The 20,345-nt window shown below is 37.3% G+C and overlaps 1 protein-coding gene across 15 annotated transcripts in view; it reads right to left on the minus strand.

Annotated features, from left to right (window-relative positions):
- Positions 1 to 6,335: 6,335 nt before the first annotated feature.
- The window catches only part of MID1 (midline 1), a 236,590-nt gene continuing 222,580 nt past the window's right edge, over positions 6,336 to 20,345 (minus strand). For 12 of the 15 annotated variants that reach the window (XM_085584459.1, XM_085584413.1, XM_085584467.1 and 9 more), the window contains 3 exons: positions 13,390 to 13,551; positions 11,190 to 11,397; positions 6,336 to 9,628 (listed from right to left, as the gene is read on the minus strand). In XM_085584459.1, coding sequence (XP_085440585.1) covers positions 9,280 to 9,628; positions 11,190 to 11,397; positions 13,390 to 13,551 — 719 coding nt within the window. In that variant the 3' untranslated portion in view covers positions 6,336 to 9,279. The remainder of the gene's footprint in view (positions 9,629 to 11,189; positions 11,398 to 13,389; positions 13,552 to 20,345) is intronic. The other 3 variants (XM_085584500.1, XM_085584489.1, XM_085584445.1) reach the window with 2 other exon arrangements.

Consider the following 20,345-nt stretch of genomic DNA (forward strand, 5'->3'; position numbering starts at 1 on the left):
ACTGAATTTATTCTTGTACCAATTTTAACTTTTATTCAGAACTGTGACTCTCCTTTTCTGGGGCTATCCCTAATAATATGATAGTAATATCCCTAATAACCACTTTGTTATCTCCATTCAGACAGTAATGGCTGCACTGGCCCATTTACATCTTCCCTCATTACCTAAGCTCTTCCTTAGCTTTCCCTTAAGATGAGTCTTTATCTGCTCCGCTGTTATTGAATATCATCTTTCTTTTAGACCAGAATTTTGCAGTCTTCCAGATGAGCATCTACTGACTCACTGCACTGTGGTAGCAATGATTTCTGGCTTTACTTTCCTAGGTGTATTTCCCAGGGATGTTCTTTCTGCCTTTAACTTCTATTTCTCTCTTTCACTGCCAGAGTTCCAGTCATGATAAATCCTCCACTGTGTTTCTGCTAATGCATAAAAATATTATTAATCTGCTACTGTTTTAATAGAATCAGATTAAAAATATGTCAGGTATGTCAGTTGTAACAAGTAAAAGTTTTGCACACAAAGGTTTTGTTGTATTTTCTTTGGGTTTTTTTCTTTGTTAGTTTTTGCATTTTCTTCACTTTGACAATGAAGGTCAGTGGCATGAGCCTTCATGCACTGGAATTTGACATTTTTTTCTTCCCATTTGTCAAACTTTTAGGAGAATGGGAAGAAAAATTGTGGGAAAATGATTTTTCACTCTTCAAATGAAATGAGGGGCTGCTTGCCCACAAGCACTGCCAAACCTGACATATAAGGAGGCAGCTTTCCATGCTTCCATGGAAACATGGAAAAATGTATCCATCCTCCTCATGCAGACCTTCCTATGAGGATGAACGAGTTAAATTTTTCCCTTTGATTCTTTTGGACATGCCTTCAGAAATGTGCCATCCTCATAGCCTGGCCTGAAGCAGATTTCCCTTTCCTTTCCTGATTATGGCAGAATGTGGAGAAGTTACTTAAGAAATGGCTGGACCTTGCTACTGGAGCCAGTTCAGCCTCTCTTTCTGTGGGGTCAGGTTCTATCCCAGAGAAGCCTGCTTAAAATTTCTGTACCTTTTCTGCTCCTAGGAAATGTCAGATAAGAATTAGAGATGAAGACCTTTGGGAGCTAGCTTGCTTCTCCTTATGCTTATGGGAAATGGGAATAACTGGGACAGTGGGGGTACTGGGGTGAATTGTACCCACATAAACCAACCAGACCTTCAGCATAATTTGGAGAGCTTTTGAATTCCAAAAGTAGATAAAAGGTTGTCAGGATTTAGGGCTTCTCTGTGCATGAAAACCAGCACAAGTACAGGTCCATGAAAATATTTTCTTTTCCCTATACCAAGTAGCAGATTTGTAGTGATTGATCACTTTTTTTTTTTTTTTTTTAATGCTACATGTTTCTACTGGCAGAGTGAGATACACATGAAAGCATTCATTGCTTGATGAGTAACTGCCAGCCTTAAAAGTGGCTAATGGCTTATGCAGACTTCAAGGTTATTGAGAATGCTGTGCTTGTTCATATGAAATTTCTTCATCCTGAGAGATTTCCAAGTAACACTAATATGGAGCAGTGACTTCATAAAAATGGAAAGACAAATCATTCCTATTTAATCCCTCCCATGGAAGGAAGTAGGAAAATATGAATTATTGATAGTGAATAAATAACTTTTCCTTCTCTTTTTGTGCATGTAATTCAAAGGTTTATCCTAATTTCCTCAATTTTTACATATTTTAGAATTTACAGTATAACTCAGGGCACTTTCTTAATAATAAACCCTGTTTGTCTAAATATATATGCAATGTAGTAATTCTATGACTACACTGTTAGAAGAGAAACAGTATTATTCTATTCTGAACTCTGTTCTGGGTTCTGGGTTCTAAATTGTTTCTCATCTCTACTCTCTATCATAACCTGATGACATTATATCAGCAATGTTTGTTTTAAAAAAATGTTTGTTTGACTAAAACCTAATATGTAAAAAAGCCCCAACATTTTCAACTCTAACTTTAACAAAAGTTTAAGGAGCTTGTGGATGTAAACTGATGGACAAATTGAGACTGGGGCCACAGTGACTAGACAAAATTAAAAGGATATGTGACTGTATAAAGGAAAAAAATCTCCATTTGCTAATTTCTAATTCTGGGTTGTGTGTGCCACTGGTGGTAATTACTAATTCAACAAAGAGGCTTTCCACATCTTCCTATATCTACAAATCTGGATTAATCTATTTCATCCTCTGGCCATCACTACTACTTGCATAAATAAGATGACAGAAATATAGATCAACCAGTCCTCTGCTGGTGGGAGATGTTCTTGCTGTGTTGGCACCACCTTCACACCTGCCACAGGGAAGACTTTTTGTTATTCCATAAGGGAATAGAATCCCAATAGAATAAGGGATTGGAATCTATGCTTCCCAAGAGAGATGCATACTTCTAGGCTATGAACTACTATTAGTGAGGACACACAATTTAATAATAATAATAAAAAACCCCAAAAAACCCCAAGATTATATTAATGAGATTGAGTATATATATTACTGCTATTAAAGGGAGCTGGTTCCAGGGTTATCCTAAAATAATCTACTATCTCTCTGCTTGTGCTCCTTAATCAGGTCTCCTAGTGCTATTTTAATTAGAGAGAAATGCTATTAAGCCCAGAATAATGAAACCAAATAAATCAGTGATTGTAGAAGAGTGACAGGTTTATCTGCATTCCTTTTTTAAATTATGCTTCAAAAACATTCTCAACATTCAAGTTGCCATATTGCATTAATATTTTGATTTCTCATTTAATTTCTTGTGTATATTCTGAAAATGGTAATTTTTATGAAAATAAAAAATAAAGCCAACTTTTTGAAACACACACATCTTGCATCTCTAATATTGAAAAATTAAAAATGAGACTGAAAACAGAAAGAAAGGTGAAGGAATAGAAGAATATCAGAGAAATATTTTCAAGTGGAATTGTCTGTTTTCCAAGTAAAATAAAAATGAAGGTGAAGTAAAATTTGCTAATGAAAACTTTCCCATCCTGTCATGTAGCAGTTAGCTGTCATTTGTTACCTTTCAGTGTTCTAAACAGCTATAGCTGTTTTTTTTTTTTTCCTGTTCAATGACTATACAAAACACAAAGCATCCATTTGCTGCCTTTTAAAGGCTTGATTATAATCTATTATAAGGCTTCATAATTTTCAGGAATACTCCTAATTCCTGTCCTTGTGTATTAACAAGAAATTAGGTGCTATTCCTTAAGAGGAAATATCTCCATGAATTCAAATAACTATGTAAATTGAGTCAGTTAAAGGAAGCAGACTTCTAAACATTTTAGCTATTATCCCTTTTTAAATGGAAGTCCAAGAACAATAGTTTTATGCTAGAGCATTATATCATAACTTGTGTATCTAAGATTTTTATAAAAGTAACACAGCACCTGCTAAGAGAATTTTTCCCACACTTGGAGGAAACAGCAAAGCATTGCCTGAACAATTTACCAAAGAAGAATGTTACTGAGCCATACATTTTAAAAGAACCAGACATTTTAAAACACACCTGTGCTGGCCCTGGGAAACAGCTCATGAGAAACTGCAGCTTTGCTAGCAGCTAAAGTGCTTTCTCCAAAGACATGATTTACTGGAGAGCCTGAACTGTTCTCACAGGGGCTCCTGCTTCACTTGGGTTTGACTCTTTGGAAAGTGAAGATTCATGGGCTTGTACCTACCTCTGTGTAAATCAGGACTATCTCCTTTGAAGTACGCAGATGCAAAAATCTGTGTGAATAAAGGAGGATCAAGGCTCGGGGCTGTCATCCCTGCTCTGCTGCTTTTATTCAGGTTAGGATTTCAAATATGGAATTGCAATATTATTTTTCCTGTCATTTGGGAATGTGGGTTGAGGCTGAGCCAGAACAAAAGGAGAAATTGGTGTAGGCTTGCTTTGCAGAGCTGCAGCATGGTGTCAAGGAAGGTAGTGGTGGCAGGTTGTCAGCTGCCCTGTCACTCTGAGTGGTTCCCAGAAGTGCTCCAGAACTCCCTCCTTTGCTACTCCATTCCTCTCTCAGGCAGCAGTAATAATGCCACTGTTGATCACACTGTAGTAGAAGATTTCATGACTTCCTAATATATTGTTGTGCTTCTAAACCAGAGCTGCCTCAGGAGTGATGGTTTTCTAGCCCATATCTTTCCTATATCACCCTTGTGCAATAAATGTGTCCTTCATCTTAACTGGTATCATGATTTGTGCTGGAGCTCCTTACTCAAAGCAGGATGAATCCCACCTGAGCAAGTTACACACTTGGTCAACATCTTAAGCTTCAGTCCTCATGTTGGAGGTGAGGTTGTAAAGGTTATGATTGCAGCTGAGGTGTTCAGAGATCTGCCAGAGGCACATAATATGGCAGGGCTTGCTAAAATTAGTAACATGATGAATGATTGTATTATTTACAGTGTCATTAACTGGGCCTGCACTTCAATCAGAAAACCAATTTAAAAACTAAAGAAACAGAATATTCTACTCAAAGACTGGAGTTAATTCAAAAAGCCTACTTCAGAAGAAAACACTTGCACCTGCACTATTCAACTCCCACATGAATGACAATTTAATCTGTTCTGGCACAGAGATTTGATTTATGTACACAGATGCCCTAAACGTCACAGTCCAAAGTAAGAGTCTAGCCCACACTGAAAGCATTGTTAACATCATTGCTCTTTAGTCTCTTAATTTTTTACATTAAAATGTAATACTAAATCAAAACTTTAAAAGTAAGGAGGATTTCTTTAATTTCAGAAAGCACATTAAATACAAATAGCTCAACATCAGCATTTGGAAGTGAGCAGGACTTTCCTCAATGTGGAGAAGACAAAAACATTGTGCTTGTTTCTATATGGGCAACCAACTCTGAAAGACAGGAAAGTATTATACAGGAGTAAAATACATCCATCTATCTCAAGACACACTTCCACTATTGCAAAGAGCAGTATGTGAAAATACATCAGAAATGGTGTAACAGTTAAACTCCCAGCACACCACTCCATAAGCAACTTGTGCACATTTTTGTTTATCACCAGCTTCCCAAAGCTGCCCCACTGACCCAAGGCCTTCAGGCCAGGTGTGCCCTGGCAGTCTGAGGAACTGGTGTGCAGCTCCTGCGTGGGGCAGCTCCTCTTCACTCCTCAACCACAAACTAAAACAGCGTTTCCAACTCATTGAACACCCTCAGCTTTGGTACCACGGAGGAGAGCCACTTGCAATCCTCGCTTTGTTTTGTTTCACGGGCTTTTCTGAAAATTGTTCTGCTGCAGTTAAAAGCAGAATTTGCTAACTAATAGACATCTGTTTTATAAAAATAATTTAAAAAGAAATATTTACTGTATTATTCAATAATATTTTAATGGAATCTCTCACAGTCCTGCATGGTGTTATAAAGGCTGGCAATTTCAAAATGAACTGGTTAATGAGCTGACATCCTAATTTGTGCTCTCAATAGTGTCCTGTTGCATTTTCTAATATGTAAAGAATATAGTGTTTGCAATTAAGACACAGGACTAAAATAGATGATGCACACTGGTGTTTAGTGACCAACTCTTGCTAAAATAATGAAAAATGTGTTTTCACCTGTACTTGCAGATTTCCTGCTTTTCACAGTGTACCCAGACCTGAGAGACTTTTATTCTTCCTACCCTTGGGACCCTCTGCTAACTGAGAGTCTCTTTGTTGAGCAATTGAAAACTGGGATACCCAAAACTCATAAAAAATAAACTAATGGCAGAAAAAGCAGCAACTTTATTGCTCTCTGAAAGCCAACAATGGGAAAATACAGTAGACTGGAGACAGTCTACTAAATAATTTATGCCATATAGCCCATTTCAGAACGATTTTTTTCCCTATTAGGTGTGCATTAACACATAAAAGCCAAACACATGGAAAATCTTATCTCAGAGAAAAATAGTCCCCCACCCTTCCATTTCCTCAAGCTCAACACTACTCTGAGCTGCTACTATCTTCTAAAGAGATTGTGTTATCATTTGCTCTAATTCTGCTGAACCCTAAATTGAGTTCTAAGCGCACTTTTGAAACATTCATTATACCAACACGATGGTATATCTACCACTTTCATTGCTTGCATCTTAGCAGATTATTCCTCAAAAATCTGCATTTGTTAAACACACCATTATAAAATGTTACCTCATTGCTAGTCACAAAACTTTCAAAAAAAAAGGGAAAAGTCCTCATCTAAGACTGCATGCTACATTAAAGTACCATATTTTATTTTCATACAAGGGTTACTTGCTCTCCCAGATTTCAATTCATTATTATGGACCATGCAAAATGCCACAGACCACAGAAGCTACATTTTCAAATGGAAGTTTTTATTGATTAATCAGGCATTGAATCAAGTATTGTAAAATAAACAGATTTTGTTTGTTAAAAAATGTCCAGAAGAATACTGTTTGTAGCAAACTTGCTTCCTCACTGTCATACAGAATATGAAATTGTCTAAGAAACAAGCAAAAAAGGAACACCTGACTAATTGCTGTCACTTTGTATGTGTATATACATATGTGTGTGTATACACAAATGACGCACTATATTTGTGCATATGCTGGTGTGTGTATACCCATACATATGTGTACATATATACACAAACACATATGCACACAGAGCACTGACTGAGTTAATAGGACATCAGAGAAATGTGGCTTAGCTCCAGATGAAATATTCTTCGTCATAATAAAGATGATACAAGGTCTGTAGATAAAATGCCATCCTTTTTCTATTGGCCAAAACCACAATCTGTCTTTAGACTCATGCTCTATCTTCACAATGAAAATATATGAAATCATTTGGGACCTCTCCAAATTCATGGTACTATTTCCATGCAGCTCCATCTCTGCCAACACTGTATAACCAAACACTGAGCAGAGTTTTCAGTTTATCCACTACTGAAATCAGCTTCTAGATCTAATATTTCTTGCAAAAGAAAAGATACACAACCTTGCTACATGTACTTTGGTAATTCACTCTTTACTTTTAGGCAGAAACTTGGCAATAACCCTAGAATAAAAGTCCTTTCTTCATGCATCCTTTTATCACTGCTTTGCACCAGACGTCTGTCAACTCATTTTCAAAATTTTCATACAATCTCAGCTAGCTCCCAAACATCCTAGGCCAGATCATCTGGGCATTGTATATCAGATTGTACAAGTAACATTGTACTCAGTTTTAAAATGTAATGCTTGGGGACTGATTTACTTTTTCATTTTTGAAGGTATACATTTATTGATTATTAATGACACTATGATAAACACTGAGGTTCACTGTATGTACACTATGCCTTTTTATGTCTACTTGGGAAAGATCAGTGGCTCCTACCTGTGAACTATGGGATGTTGCCCAGCTGAAAGCCATGGTATCAGCAGTGAACTGCCAGATTTTTCTCCATTTATTTCAGCAGTTAGCCAGGCATGTAAAGGGAAATCAAAGAAACATGGAAAGGCATTTATTCTCTATTAAAAAAACCAAACAGGCATGTACATATTCTCCTCATCTTGTTCATAAATTTTTGATATAATCATAAGGCAAACTGTAGTAGAGCTTTACACCTGGAGAATCAGTATTTAAAAAATCTGAAACTGAGCTTGCGACCATTTTATTTTGGACCCATTACTGAACAAAGTGCATTAAGGCATCTTTTTCAAAAGACACCTAAAGCATGGTTATAAATTACCGAGCAAATCTTTAAAGCTGATATTCAATTTATCTTTTTTCTATACAGGCAGATATTCACCACTTGCATAGTAATAACAAAATACTGTAGGAAAACCATTATTTTAAAGTTGCCATATGCCTCAACCATCTCCCAAAATGTTCCTTTATACATAAGCATTGCAATAATTACAAAAAGCTTTTATTTGTAAAGGGAAAGAGAAAAAAAATGCAGCTGATTCAGCTCTGAGATAAAGTACGTAGAACCTCTATTGCCTTCACTGAAGCTCTTCTACCAACACCAGGATGAACATAGGGTCTCCCTATGCAGATTTCTACTGCTGCTGAAATCTTACTCTTTACTTTTCATTTGCAAAGTGAACTGTACTTTCCCAAACAACCTGGGACAATGATTACTATGAGCAAACTCCAGCTGCAGTGTTTCTCCATACAGCACATGCAAAACAGATTTCCTTGCTTTGTTATAGACACTACACAGTGTATGACAATGAAACATTTGTATTTAATTTAAAACCAATGGTAAAGTGGCGCATGTCTCACTTCCGAGTTGTTGGCTGGGCTTGCTATGTTGAACCTTGTAAAATCAGCAATAAGCATTCACATGTCTACCATCAGAACTGTGACATATTCTATTACAATCAATCCTTAAATGATGCTGTGCTTTATCAAATTAGTCTACAGTCAGACCTTGGATTAGCTGTTCTCCTCCAGTGCTTGCAGGTTCTCAGAGATGGTATCGATCTTCCACATCTTCAATGATTCTATAATGTTTCCCAAAGATGAAAATGAAGCACTGATAGATGGGACTATTGCCATCAATAAAAAAAAAATCACCAGATGATTTATCCACTCACATTTCTAGGAGATACTCCACATGTTTTTTATGAACTGAGAGAGCATTGCCCTGTGAACAGAAGTAAATTAAACTTTATTCTTTTGCTGTGGTGATGAGCTCCACTTCCTCGATTGCTTATTTTTGTTCTTTTGGTCTGCACACTCCCATGTGCAGAGTAGAAATTGAAAGCGCTCGCACTCAACAAGGCTGGTAATGAGACCAGTAATGTTGGTACAAGTAAAACCTGCAGTATACTGACTTGTCCACTATGCAGTTTTCATCTTTCCAATTTTCTTATATTATCCACTGTAAAATAAAATTATTCAAAAGGCTAATGAAACTTTAATTAACAGGACCACCAATGTGCAAAAAAACCCCTCCCCCTAAAAACAAGAAGTCATATCCCAGATGTCCATACTAGGCTTTCACTTTTCTCTTTTTTTTTTTTCACTTTTATAAATAATTTACAAATCTTCCTGTAAGAGATGAATACAAAACCAACCAAACAAAACCAACTGAAAAAAAAAAGTTCTAAGATATTATTAAAGCCACTTCTTGTCCTTCAGTACAAAATATACACAGGAAAATATTTTCTCTCCTTGTCAGTTTTGCCCAGATTTGGCAGCATTGTCTGGGATGCCACATGGATCTGCCAGCTCTGGGTAAGCTCCTGGTGGCCCCGCCTGGCTGCCCTGGGAAGATGTGCTGTCCTACCTTTTGGCTTTTAGCACTCACGCGAGCTGCTCGGAGGAATCTAGGTGGTCAGGGATAGGCAAGCCAGTTATAATGGTCAAACATTTATTCCACACCGTGAACGTGGGGCACACTGGCTGGCCAAATGTAATGTCAAAAGTGTAAAGGTGTAGGGAGTTCAAAGCATCATAAAAGGCAAGGGAACCGTTGTCGTAGTCCAGCAAAATCCCGACCCGCCGGAGGTGCGGCGCGGGCTCGATGGGGATTTCTTTGCTGTTGTGCCGCACCACCCACGTGTTATTGCAGCGACAAAGCACCCAGGAGGCAGAATTCTTTCCAATCCACTCGTGCTTCGGTGCTGATTTGTAGGAAATACCAATAGCATACCTGCAAAACAAAAGCACATCTCAAGGAAGCAAATGCTTCCTGCCATTTTGTCTCTCAGTGAAGTCAAATGTTAGCCCAGAGGACTCGCTGGAATGCTCCTGCCTCTTACTGCTGTGAGTTAAGCTCTAATTAAATGACGTTTCACCACAACATCTGCACAGGCTTAATTACTGCTTTTCTCTGTCTCTCTTTTGGGTTCAGAGGTCAGGGAAACGCATAGTGTTATTTCTAGTTTGGCAGCTATGGCAATTTTTTTGAGGTCTTGCCTCTGGTATTGAAAAGGAAGATTGGTGAGTACTTAGCAACTCAGAATTTAAATCACTGGACCTCAAATTTCCATTTCCAACAGATGAATACAGAGGAATTTGTTGATTTTAAAATACACTGCTATCTGTCAGCTAATCTGATCTCTTCTTGCTCCTTTAATACATGGCCCTGAAGAAGGAATGCAGGAGTAAACATCAAAGGACAAATTAAACATCTCTCCCCCCACCCTCCCATTTTGCCATTTTCAAATATGTTTTGCCAGATGTTGGTGTGGTTTTCAGATTCAAATGAACATTTTAGAGACTGGGTTTCAGGCCAAGTTAAGCAACTGTAGGTGAAGACATTTGCTCTGCAAACCATAATTTATGGCAAGATGTGCAGGGCAGAAGGATTCTGAAAATACTCTCATTAAAGGATACTGAGGAAAAATAACTGATTTGTCATATATAACAGAAATGTAAAACTTCCTCACATTCTAGAAACACTGCAGTATTTGTTGGACATTCAGCCTACAGAGATTAATGTGCCATAAGTTTTTTTTCCATATTCCTTAGCACTGGCACAGACAAACAGCATTTTACTTCTTTGAGACAGTGGGAAATACCTGAAGACCCCATTGATTTTTCCACTCCATTAACTTTCATCATGTCTTTGAATACCAAAGGATAACATCTCTCCCATTGACTAAAGACCCTCTGAAATACACCCCTGTATGACACAGAGGATCATTCAGAAGTGAAGGAAAGCAGTCTTCTGTTTCCTGCCCCTTGCCTCATTCCCTGGGGCACAGACCTATAGCTGTGCTGCTTCATGAACCCTTCCCAAAAGCAAATCTGACCTCTGCCCCTGTTAAACTGGATTATCAAGTTTTCCTCAGTTTTATTTATTTTTTTCATAGTGAAGGACAGAAAATCTTCAATGTTTAGTAGAGAAGTGATCACATTTACAAAGCTATCTCTGTGTAACCAACAGGAAAGTTTTTGGTCCCTCCAATTAAAAAAAATCTTAATACATACTGTATGTGGGTTCAAAAAAACAACCAACCACAGCTGTGGAGTAAAAGTCCCATGAAGGCTGCAAAATACAAAGATGCATAATCTGACAGATTTATTCCTGGAGTCCAAAAGTGCTAGAGACTGGGAAGCTCATCTGACAAACTATTTGAAAATACGTGCTTGGCCTGCTCTTCTACTGCTCCTGATGTCTATGCTACCGGTCTCTGTCAGAGAAACTGTGCCAGCACCTGTGTGGTGGGAACTAGTGATTCTTTTCACATATATTTTTATCTACATACCATGTGCTCCCGCTTATCACCACTTCCCAGTAATGCCGCCCGCTGTCGATGAACACGTTGCCAGCTACTCCGTAGCTCCCTTGGCTCGTGAATCGCTCTGGTGTGTGACTTTTTTTGGATGATGTTTCATCTCGTTCCACTGTCAAGTTATCATGAGACACTTTCAGTTTTCTATGAGCAGATTTGGGGTCCAGTTTAAATGGCTGACCTAGAGATGCAGAGACAAAGGCAACAGAAGAACGGTTTGGCTTTGATTTTTAAACGGAGAATGGATTAGCAAGCCTTTAAGAAGCTCACAAGATTACATAACCATATTAATTTCCTCCTCTCAAGCATTCTTGAGACAGACTAACCCATTCTTCTCCCTGCAATAGCTAGTTTCTATTGCATTGTCAGTTTACTGTCAACTTCATTGTGCACTAACTTCCCCGTGTCGATAATCCCTGAAAAGAACCCTGCATAATCATCATGTCCATTATCTCTGACCTAGAGGTAACCAGAATACTCTAATTCTTGCATGTAATTGAAACCAATATACATGCTAATAAAGGTCTGAGGGTTGCTTTTTTCACAGCATATTAGATTTAGAATAACTTGTGTTCTATTAATTCTCTAGGGGTAAAGTTCCATAATAACATCTTCATCATTCCTACAAAAAGTATGTTTTCAAATCCCACAAAATGAGTTTGAAAATAAGAAGAACTAGACTTGTCTCTTTGTTCACTGACAGCTTTATTTGTAACAAGCACAGTCAACAATTCAGGATTGCTTTGGAAGGATGCCCATGTGGTGCTGGATACTGTGCATTAAAAAAAAGGAAGTGAACTGTAACTTGGTCCAAATAATATGGTGCAATAACATTACTCAGGCTGTTGCTCTTGGCAAGTATCTTTGGCTGTAGCACAAGGTTTGTAGACAATAACAGGAAGCTTTTTGGTAAACCAAACCTTGTAGATATGTAAAGCCCCCCACAATTCTGACAGGCTTGCTCATTGTGTCATTTGCCTCCACCAAGAGACAACTAGAAAAGTACAACTCCACAAATGGTCCGGCAAAGTACTTTTCTCTTCTTACTGTCTTTCATACCAAGGGGAAACACATGTAATCAGAAGATTCAATGGCATGCACAGAAAATTTAAATTAGATATCTCATGAAGCCTGTGTGAGGCACTGGCACATGTACTTAAAATAAGATGCAGACTGTTCAGGATTGTCTACTTTTGCAATGTGCGTTTAGCTACATATTATGACCAAACATAGAATAAACCCATTGCAAAGTAATTTTGGGACCATTTCTTACTACCTAACATCAGTAACATTACCTCCTGCCTGCCTTTCTGACTGCTTAGTACCCTTTGTGTGCTGGAGCAGTATCTGAAGGACATCTCTCTGTACTAAATTGTGTCTGGTCACATCACACAGGTTAATAGCAAACAGGAGGGAATCAGAAAGGTGTACATGCCATTCTCTTCAGACCCCTTCTTGCACCATTCACCAGCCCTCTTCAAGCACCCTCCCCTACAATAAGCAGGTTTCAGAAGATGCACAAATGCCAGTGTTTTCTTTCCAGCCCTCAGAACTGCCCATGATGACTATTCTGACTGAAGGATTAGTTTGGGCAGGAGGAAAAAACAGCTGAAAACTAGACTTAAAATTGCTATTCTACATCTGCTAATAATTGGAGTAACCACTGTTTTTTTGAAGTGGGATCTCTGACTAGTCTATCACCTTGCTGAAGTCCATAAAAAAATGAGGGGGTTGAAGCTAAGAAGCTTTCAATGTCCTAAAAAAGAGATAATTTTGGAGGATAAAATTAGACTAGCAATTATCTTACAAACACTACACAAACATAAGAAAAATTTTTGCTTTGTAGAGGAAAATGAATAGAGAGGGTATTAAAACAAAAACCACGAAAAAGTTTTTAACCATTTCACATATGATGACTTTGTTCCTATGTGATATTTTCAGTGACCAAACTACAGATACATATCTCAAAAAAAAAACCAAAAAACCCCAACATATTTTCTGCGTTACAGGAGACCAAGGCAATCTTGAATTATGTTAAATAGTTGGGTCTCATTTTGGAAAGCACTTTAAAAGAATTGAACTTCTCTGTCCTTTTGTAATTTCCAAAGATCAGCCTGAAAAAGGAAGGCTGGAGAGGAGAGAACTCTGTGCATCCTGATCCCGTGTTACTCACTGTTTGTCTTGAGCTTGCCAGGCTCACTGCTGCGGCTGCCAGCCTGGTTAATGGCCTTGACAATGAAGATGTACTTCGTGCCACTCTGTAACCCGTGCACCGTGTAGTGGTTTTGTTTGATATTAGGAACAATCATCCAGCTGTCGGCTGAGTTGCATAAACCTGCAATGTTGAACAGAGCAGATCAGTCATAGCACATGAAACACTTTGTAACAGAGGGACATTTAGAGCATTACCAGGCACCCAACGATCAATATGAACTTTGCTTCTGTACCTTTTAAAGTGTTGTTACATTTACTGAACCACTAATTCATTTTATCAACCTGCAGCCAAGGTACCTTTTAAATTCTTGCAATGTGAAGTGAACCATAAAATGTGGGTATTTAAGAAATAGCTCAGTGGAGACACTAGTAGTCTGAGAGTTTTCACATCCTAGCACAAGGCATTCTTTATTGCTTAAGAACTGGAGGATTATGGAGATCCCATCAATCTACTGTTTGGATTAATGAATTCAGTTTAAATCTCAGAAAACGAACATGAGCAGTAAAGCCAGGAGGGCTGGGGAGGCACCTTTGCTGACAGTCCCCAGGTATGCATTCTTCAGAACCCGAAGCAAATCATGGGAGGCCAAACAGGGTAGAGCATGAGCTTCAGAGAAAACTTTGGCTCTTGAACTTCAGACTTTGCCAGAAAGTAATCTAAGCCAGTAAATTTAATGGATGCAGCTTTTTGATTTATGTCCTCATGCTGAGATGCCAGCTGGGAAAGAACTGGAAAATATTCCATTTATAAACCCTTTTGGATTATATTTGGTTTACATTTGATGCTTACCACAGAAGTATAACACACAGAAAGTAAGGAAAATAAGGCAGTACCAATATAATAAACAACACAGGAAAATACCCTATTAAAATGAACTTTTTAATCTTCCTAAGTTTTTCCTACTGTGATATAAACGCAATGGCAGTCAATCACCCATACATACAGTTCCATCACTGTATGTTTGGAACAGCTCCTGGTCTAATGGATTCCCCAGCCTCTTATTGTAGATGTTTACATAAAGAAAAAAATTAACATTTATGAAGAGTATATGTATTCACAACATTTTATATGGTTTTACAGCCAGAAACAGATAGATGCAAGTGGAAGTTTATACATGTGTGTATATATGTAAGGCTGGAAAATGTAACAGAGAAAGGCTGACAGACTTCTTGGCCTCTGACACATTATGGATGCTGTTGCTATTTACAGACAGCTTTCAGCTTTTAACTAATGTTCTACCAGCAAACCACTCATGAAAACAATCTTTTAGAACTCAGAAGTAATTCAGCTCTGCATATCAGACAATATGAAAACTTTATGTAAAATAAAATTTAAAGGCTACTGGTTGCAAAACTTGAAAGAAACAGATCTGTGATACAGGTTTGCAGACTCATAGACAATTCATGGTCATACTGCAAGATTCCTTCCTAATGTGATATGTGCTTTTCATAACAAAAGATCATTAGTAACAGAATTTCAATTCCAAATTTCTATCTTAGTATTATCAAGCTCATATCTCAAAATTCTCTTGCATTGCAAAACATTTTTGAGAAGTAGACAGAACAGAGATTCATCCTGCTGTGCAAATGGGCAACTGTGACACAGTTTCACTTAGCCATTCAGTTTCACATTGGAGTCATACTATCTTGCCACCTAATGAAGAACTACAATGCCTAACCTATTTTTCTGTATTGTGAGGAAAGGCAGAAATCAGTAAGTAGTTTTTTTCCCTTCCCCAGTTGTGAACATCCTACCAACCACAAATGCCTGTCTTTTCTTGTCCACAGAGGAAGCCTAGGTGATCAGCATAGGTGAGATATCAAATTTCAGGTATCTAAAATGATGTGAGATGAGTCACCTATCTGTAGGATATATATATATATACACACATATATACATAGATATATATACATATATACACATATACATATACATATACATATACATATACGATTGTATAGAACAATTATCTGCCTTTCAAGCAAAGAAAAAGAACCCTACTTTATACCCCGTGGTAACCCCAACTGTGCCCAGCACTTGTAACTTGTAGTGAACTGCTTAAAGCAACATCCGTCCATGTCTTCTCTCACTGAGCCATACACACCAAATTATATTTATTTTTTTAGGCTGTGTATGAATGGGTTTCCTATGAGGAAGAAAGAAAATAAAGGAAGCAGCTTCCTGACATAAAATATTTCATTGACTACTCAGAGGAAATCACATCTTTTCCCAGTTTGCCACAGACATTAATTGCACACTTCTGTATCTGAACTGCCACATACATTTTGCATTGAGACCATCCCTTACTGGACTCATAGGTGCTATTGCAAAAGAAATTAAATTATTAATTAAATTAAATATATTATTATCTTTCATAAATAAGAAAAAAATTAAGCACTGGATTTAAAAGGAATTCTATATGATCTAGGAGTCTTTAACTAAGATGCCTCTGATGGGATACCAAGTACCATATGACAATAAGAGGGATGGATACAGACAGTGATCCTAGTAGTGTCTTCTCCAACCACAACCACACTTTGAAAACAATTCTGTGATATATATAAGCTATATATAAACTGACCATTATGCAGACACAGAAATGCCCAGATTTTTGCTATCTCATCCAAAAACTAGTTTTGTGTTATTCACTACAACTCTCTAATGGGCACATTTTTAAGACTTTCATTACACTTTTTACAATATTCTCCAGAAGCTGACTGCTCCTTAATAAAGCATAAAACTTTGATCCAAATGAGTATATAAAGGACAGTAAAGGTATTGGTGCATTGCTATGAGTCTCCTCATTGGGTATGTGGATTTATACCCACGCAATCATCACTGAAGGCTTTACCTACCCTAAACACTTCGTACAGTCAATAGAGAGAGCCAGAAACCTCCTGTTTGACCTGACTCATGTTCTAGAGGAAAACTCTATTATCTTTAATAACAGAATACATCTTAGGTTTCTTTTCCTTGTCCTTCCACTCTGAGGCATCCCAGACTAGTGATGTGCAATAAATGCTGGATGTGCAGTGACTGACCTGGTTACTTTGCTCAAGAAACCTTGTTGTCTTAAACAGCTCAGCTCTTACCTATGCACCAAAGGGCTCCATGATACGTTCTTGTGCTTTCTGACTGTAAGCTCTTTGATAACAGGCTTTAAACTGTACTTTGATTCAAAAATCCTGGGAATGAAGTATTGATGCTGCCAAACTACAAGTCCAAACTCCTTCAAAAGGGAGAATAGTTACTTGTGGCAGCCAAGTTAAGCATTTACGTATGAAAGAATAATTTGTCACTGCATCAAAGGAATTTGTCTCCAGTCATGCCCTGTCAGGACAGCCTTTCTTCTCTGAACACAAAAGAATATGTTTAAGGAAGTTCAGGGAAATGAACGAGCAGCTGGATCACACTGGCATCCAGGGGAAGTGTTTGCCCTCTCAGTTCCCTGCCGGTGGCAGCAGGTGAAGTGGAAAAGTACACATCTCACTGGTGCAACAGCAGGAGCCAAGGGTCTCCTTTTGTACCCACTCCTAATCCAGGCTGCATTCAGGTTTCTTGTTTCAAAAACCCAGGGCTTTTTACAGGGTTATGCAGATGGTAAAACAATGTATTTTAAAACTGTAGCCTACAAAAATGTAGAGAATTTAAATTACATCCTGGAATGGTGCAGTGAGCACAGTGATGTCCATACAGGATGTGTTAGTTTTCAAAACAAGTTTCTCAGAGTCTGGAGGTAATAATTTGTAAAGCTATTTCCCTGGTGTTGGCTGTTAATGCACTTTAAAAAACAGATGGGAAAAATCCCAAGGTGTAAATCTTCCTAAAATTTACACTAATAGATTTTAATAAAATATATTTTCTTGAAAACTGGAAAAGGAGAACAAAAGTCATGGTAAGGTCATTTAATCTCTTGAGTATTTTAATTATTGTAAAATGTTTTATTTAAATAAATTATTACCAATTCAAATTGGTAGAGCAAATAAGGTAGGTGAAAGTAATAGATAGCTCTCCACCCCCACTCTTCATTCCCATCTGAAAAAAAAATGCAGGATTTCTGAAAAATGCATTGAATTTTTTTAAGAAATACACTCTTTTTATACTTTTAAAGATGCAGAAGTTTTCTGGTTTTATTCCAAATTTGCTTTCATGCTATTAAAAATTCTCACTAAAATCTCTAGTAGAAATCTGAAGACTGTAAAGAATCTTTTTTTATTAAAATAAAACTTCCACAAATCTAGAATATTAAAAATTATTTGGTGAATCATAAATTAACTATTTTTCATGGAAGCTTGGGCTCTTAATTGTCTTAGGTCCTTCCAAAAACTTTTAACCTCTCTCAAAGGAAGATAAGTCCTATAACAGTGAAAAGGTTCTGACAGTAGTACACTGTAACCTTCACATAGTGATTTTTTAGAAATTTGACTGTATACCTAATTATCCCTGATTTCTTTTACCAGGTAAGAGAGAATGATTTACTGCTTTTTATCAAGAAGGGAGAGATGTATTTTTCCTGAAGAATCTTCTATCAGAGCTAGAGAAAAAATTAACCATCCTTAAGAACACTATAACAAATCCATGATGTTAAAAACTGGCATACTCAACGAATACTTCAAAATCAATTGAAACGGGGTAATGGAATTATAATGCATGTTAGTTAGCTCGTGACAAAGTAATTTTAAAAGCTTTTACGGTATTCAGATTGCAGGTGATTAGCTGCCTCTCAGAAATGCAAATGTACAAATGGTATAACTCTGAGAACAACTGCTTTAGTAAAAGCCTACTTAATCTAAAGTTCCCTATTTCTCTTACGCACAGAGCAGGTCTGCCAAGCATTCAATAGCCAAGAAGTTTGGCCACATTTGGAAATAATCTTTCCTGTATGCAATAGAATTCAAATGAAATACTCTATTTGGACCTTGGCCATCAAATGTTAACTTTCCAATTTTTCAGTTAATAAAAAAGAATATAGCTGATTATGTTGGATAGAAAATATACTAAAAAAACATAGTATTGCTTATTTTTGTTACTGAATTCTTAGCAATCTCTGGATGATATATGCCTCTGGTGGGGGAAATGTACTGTGAGTGGAAAGTGCAGTCAGGCTGGCTATGTGGTTTAAGAAACAGATTCCAAAATAACAGCCTCCATTAGCACGGTAGGTGGGTATGTATGCAAAGTGATTCCTATTGTCTCGAGGGAAAAAGCTTGTTGGTTTAATGCAGTACTTGAGCTACTCCCTGGTGACTAATTCATAGCTAAAAAAACATGGAACTGAAGTCAATCTATGAGCCTGTTTACATTATCTGCTAGGTGCAACACACAATACCAATGGAAAATTTTGGGATGGGACAGAGAAATAAAAATACAGCTATGTGCAACAGCATGCATAATTTTTGCTAACCCAAAGTCTAAAACAACCAAAACACAAATCTATCTTCAGTTAATCAAAACTTGAAGGCTGCAGTGCAGCACCTGTTAATGCCACTTGGAGTGAGAGCAGCTCTCTGTGTTCAACAGCACTACCAAGGTGCACTGTGATATTCTATGAGCAGCCTTGGAAGGGTATTTGTAACAGGCGTGGTGTTAAATCCTTCTGCAGGATCAAGAATAGAATGCAACAAAGACAATAAACATCTAGGCAGTGTTCTGAGGATGGGATTGCAGAGCAAGAAGGAACGGTCTCAAGCTGTACCAGGGGAGGTTTAGATTGGATATTAGGAAAAATTTCCTAATGGAAAGGCTGGTCAAGCATTGGAACAGACTGTCCAGGGAAGTGGTGGCGTCACCATTCCTGGAGGGATTCAAAAGCCATGTGGATATGACATTTAGGGCCACGTTTTAGTGGTGGATGTGGCAGTGTTAAGTTAATGGATGGACTCAATGATCTTAGAGGTCTTTTCCAACTTAAGTGGTCCCATAATTCTATGATGTTAGTGGGTAAATCTCCAATACCAGTGTAATTTGGAATGACCTAGGAGAGTCTCATATTTTAGAAGCCCAGGCAGATTTGTAACATGTTGATGGGAAGATCACCACTGGAGGGGTTCAAGTTTATATTAAATAATGGTATTTTTAAAAAAGGCTTTACAATATTTAGAAAGGCCTTTCACATATACTTACACATGCACGTATTTAATTTGGGTTAACACTATATCTTTTAATTAAACCAGGATATATGCATAAGAACTGGCTCTGTTAAAAAAAACCCACAACAAAAATCCAAAGAAAACAAAACAAAACAAAACAAAACAAAAACAAAACAAAACAAAAGAACACCAAAAGAAAAGTGCCATTCTTTCATTTCTTTCTACTTTCATTTAAGGTCTTCAGAGCATTTTGTAAACAAAATTTCTTACAGTGTTAATTTGTTTTCTCTTCAAAGTTTTAATTACATATTTTTGCAAGATGATAATATGAATGTTCAATCTGCATACTGAGCACTTAATGCTATGCTTGAAAATTACATTGCATCCCTGAAAGCAGACTTATTTATATGTTTTTCAGATCAAAGCTTTCACCTCCACATGGGAAACCTACACTACAGCCTAAAATAGAAATAACCTTGTTATTTATTCACTAGTAAGCATGGAGTAAAATCCCACATCCCAAGGCTGTGGAAATGGCGCACCTTTATTGCTGCCATATTCATACATAATGCCAAAAATTGACTTGCACAGCATAAAGCCATAGATAAAAATGGACTAAAACAGCAACACTGGCTTATCATTGTCATCTCTGCTTTGTAGCGATTAATCAGGGAAGGCTTTCCTTCCTAATCTACTTGATTTAATTTTTGAAAAATTACTATTAAACATTTTTTTTATCCAGCTTGCTCAGATGTAGAAAGCATGTGTTGAAGTTTATTTGGTCTTTCCAACAGCTCTAAATTTTGCAGTGTATTCTTCAAAATC

Source organism: Lonchura striata, chromosome 1, assembly GCF_050655825.1.
Source record: "Lonchura striata isolate lonStrDom1 chromosome 1, ASM5065582v1, whole genome shotgun sequence".
NCBI classification, from domain to species: Eukaryota; Metazoa; Chordata; class Aves; order Passeriformes; family Estrildidae; genus Lonchura; species Lonchura striata.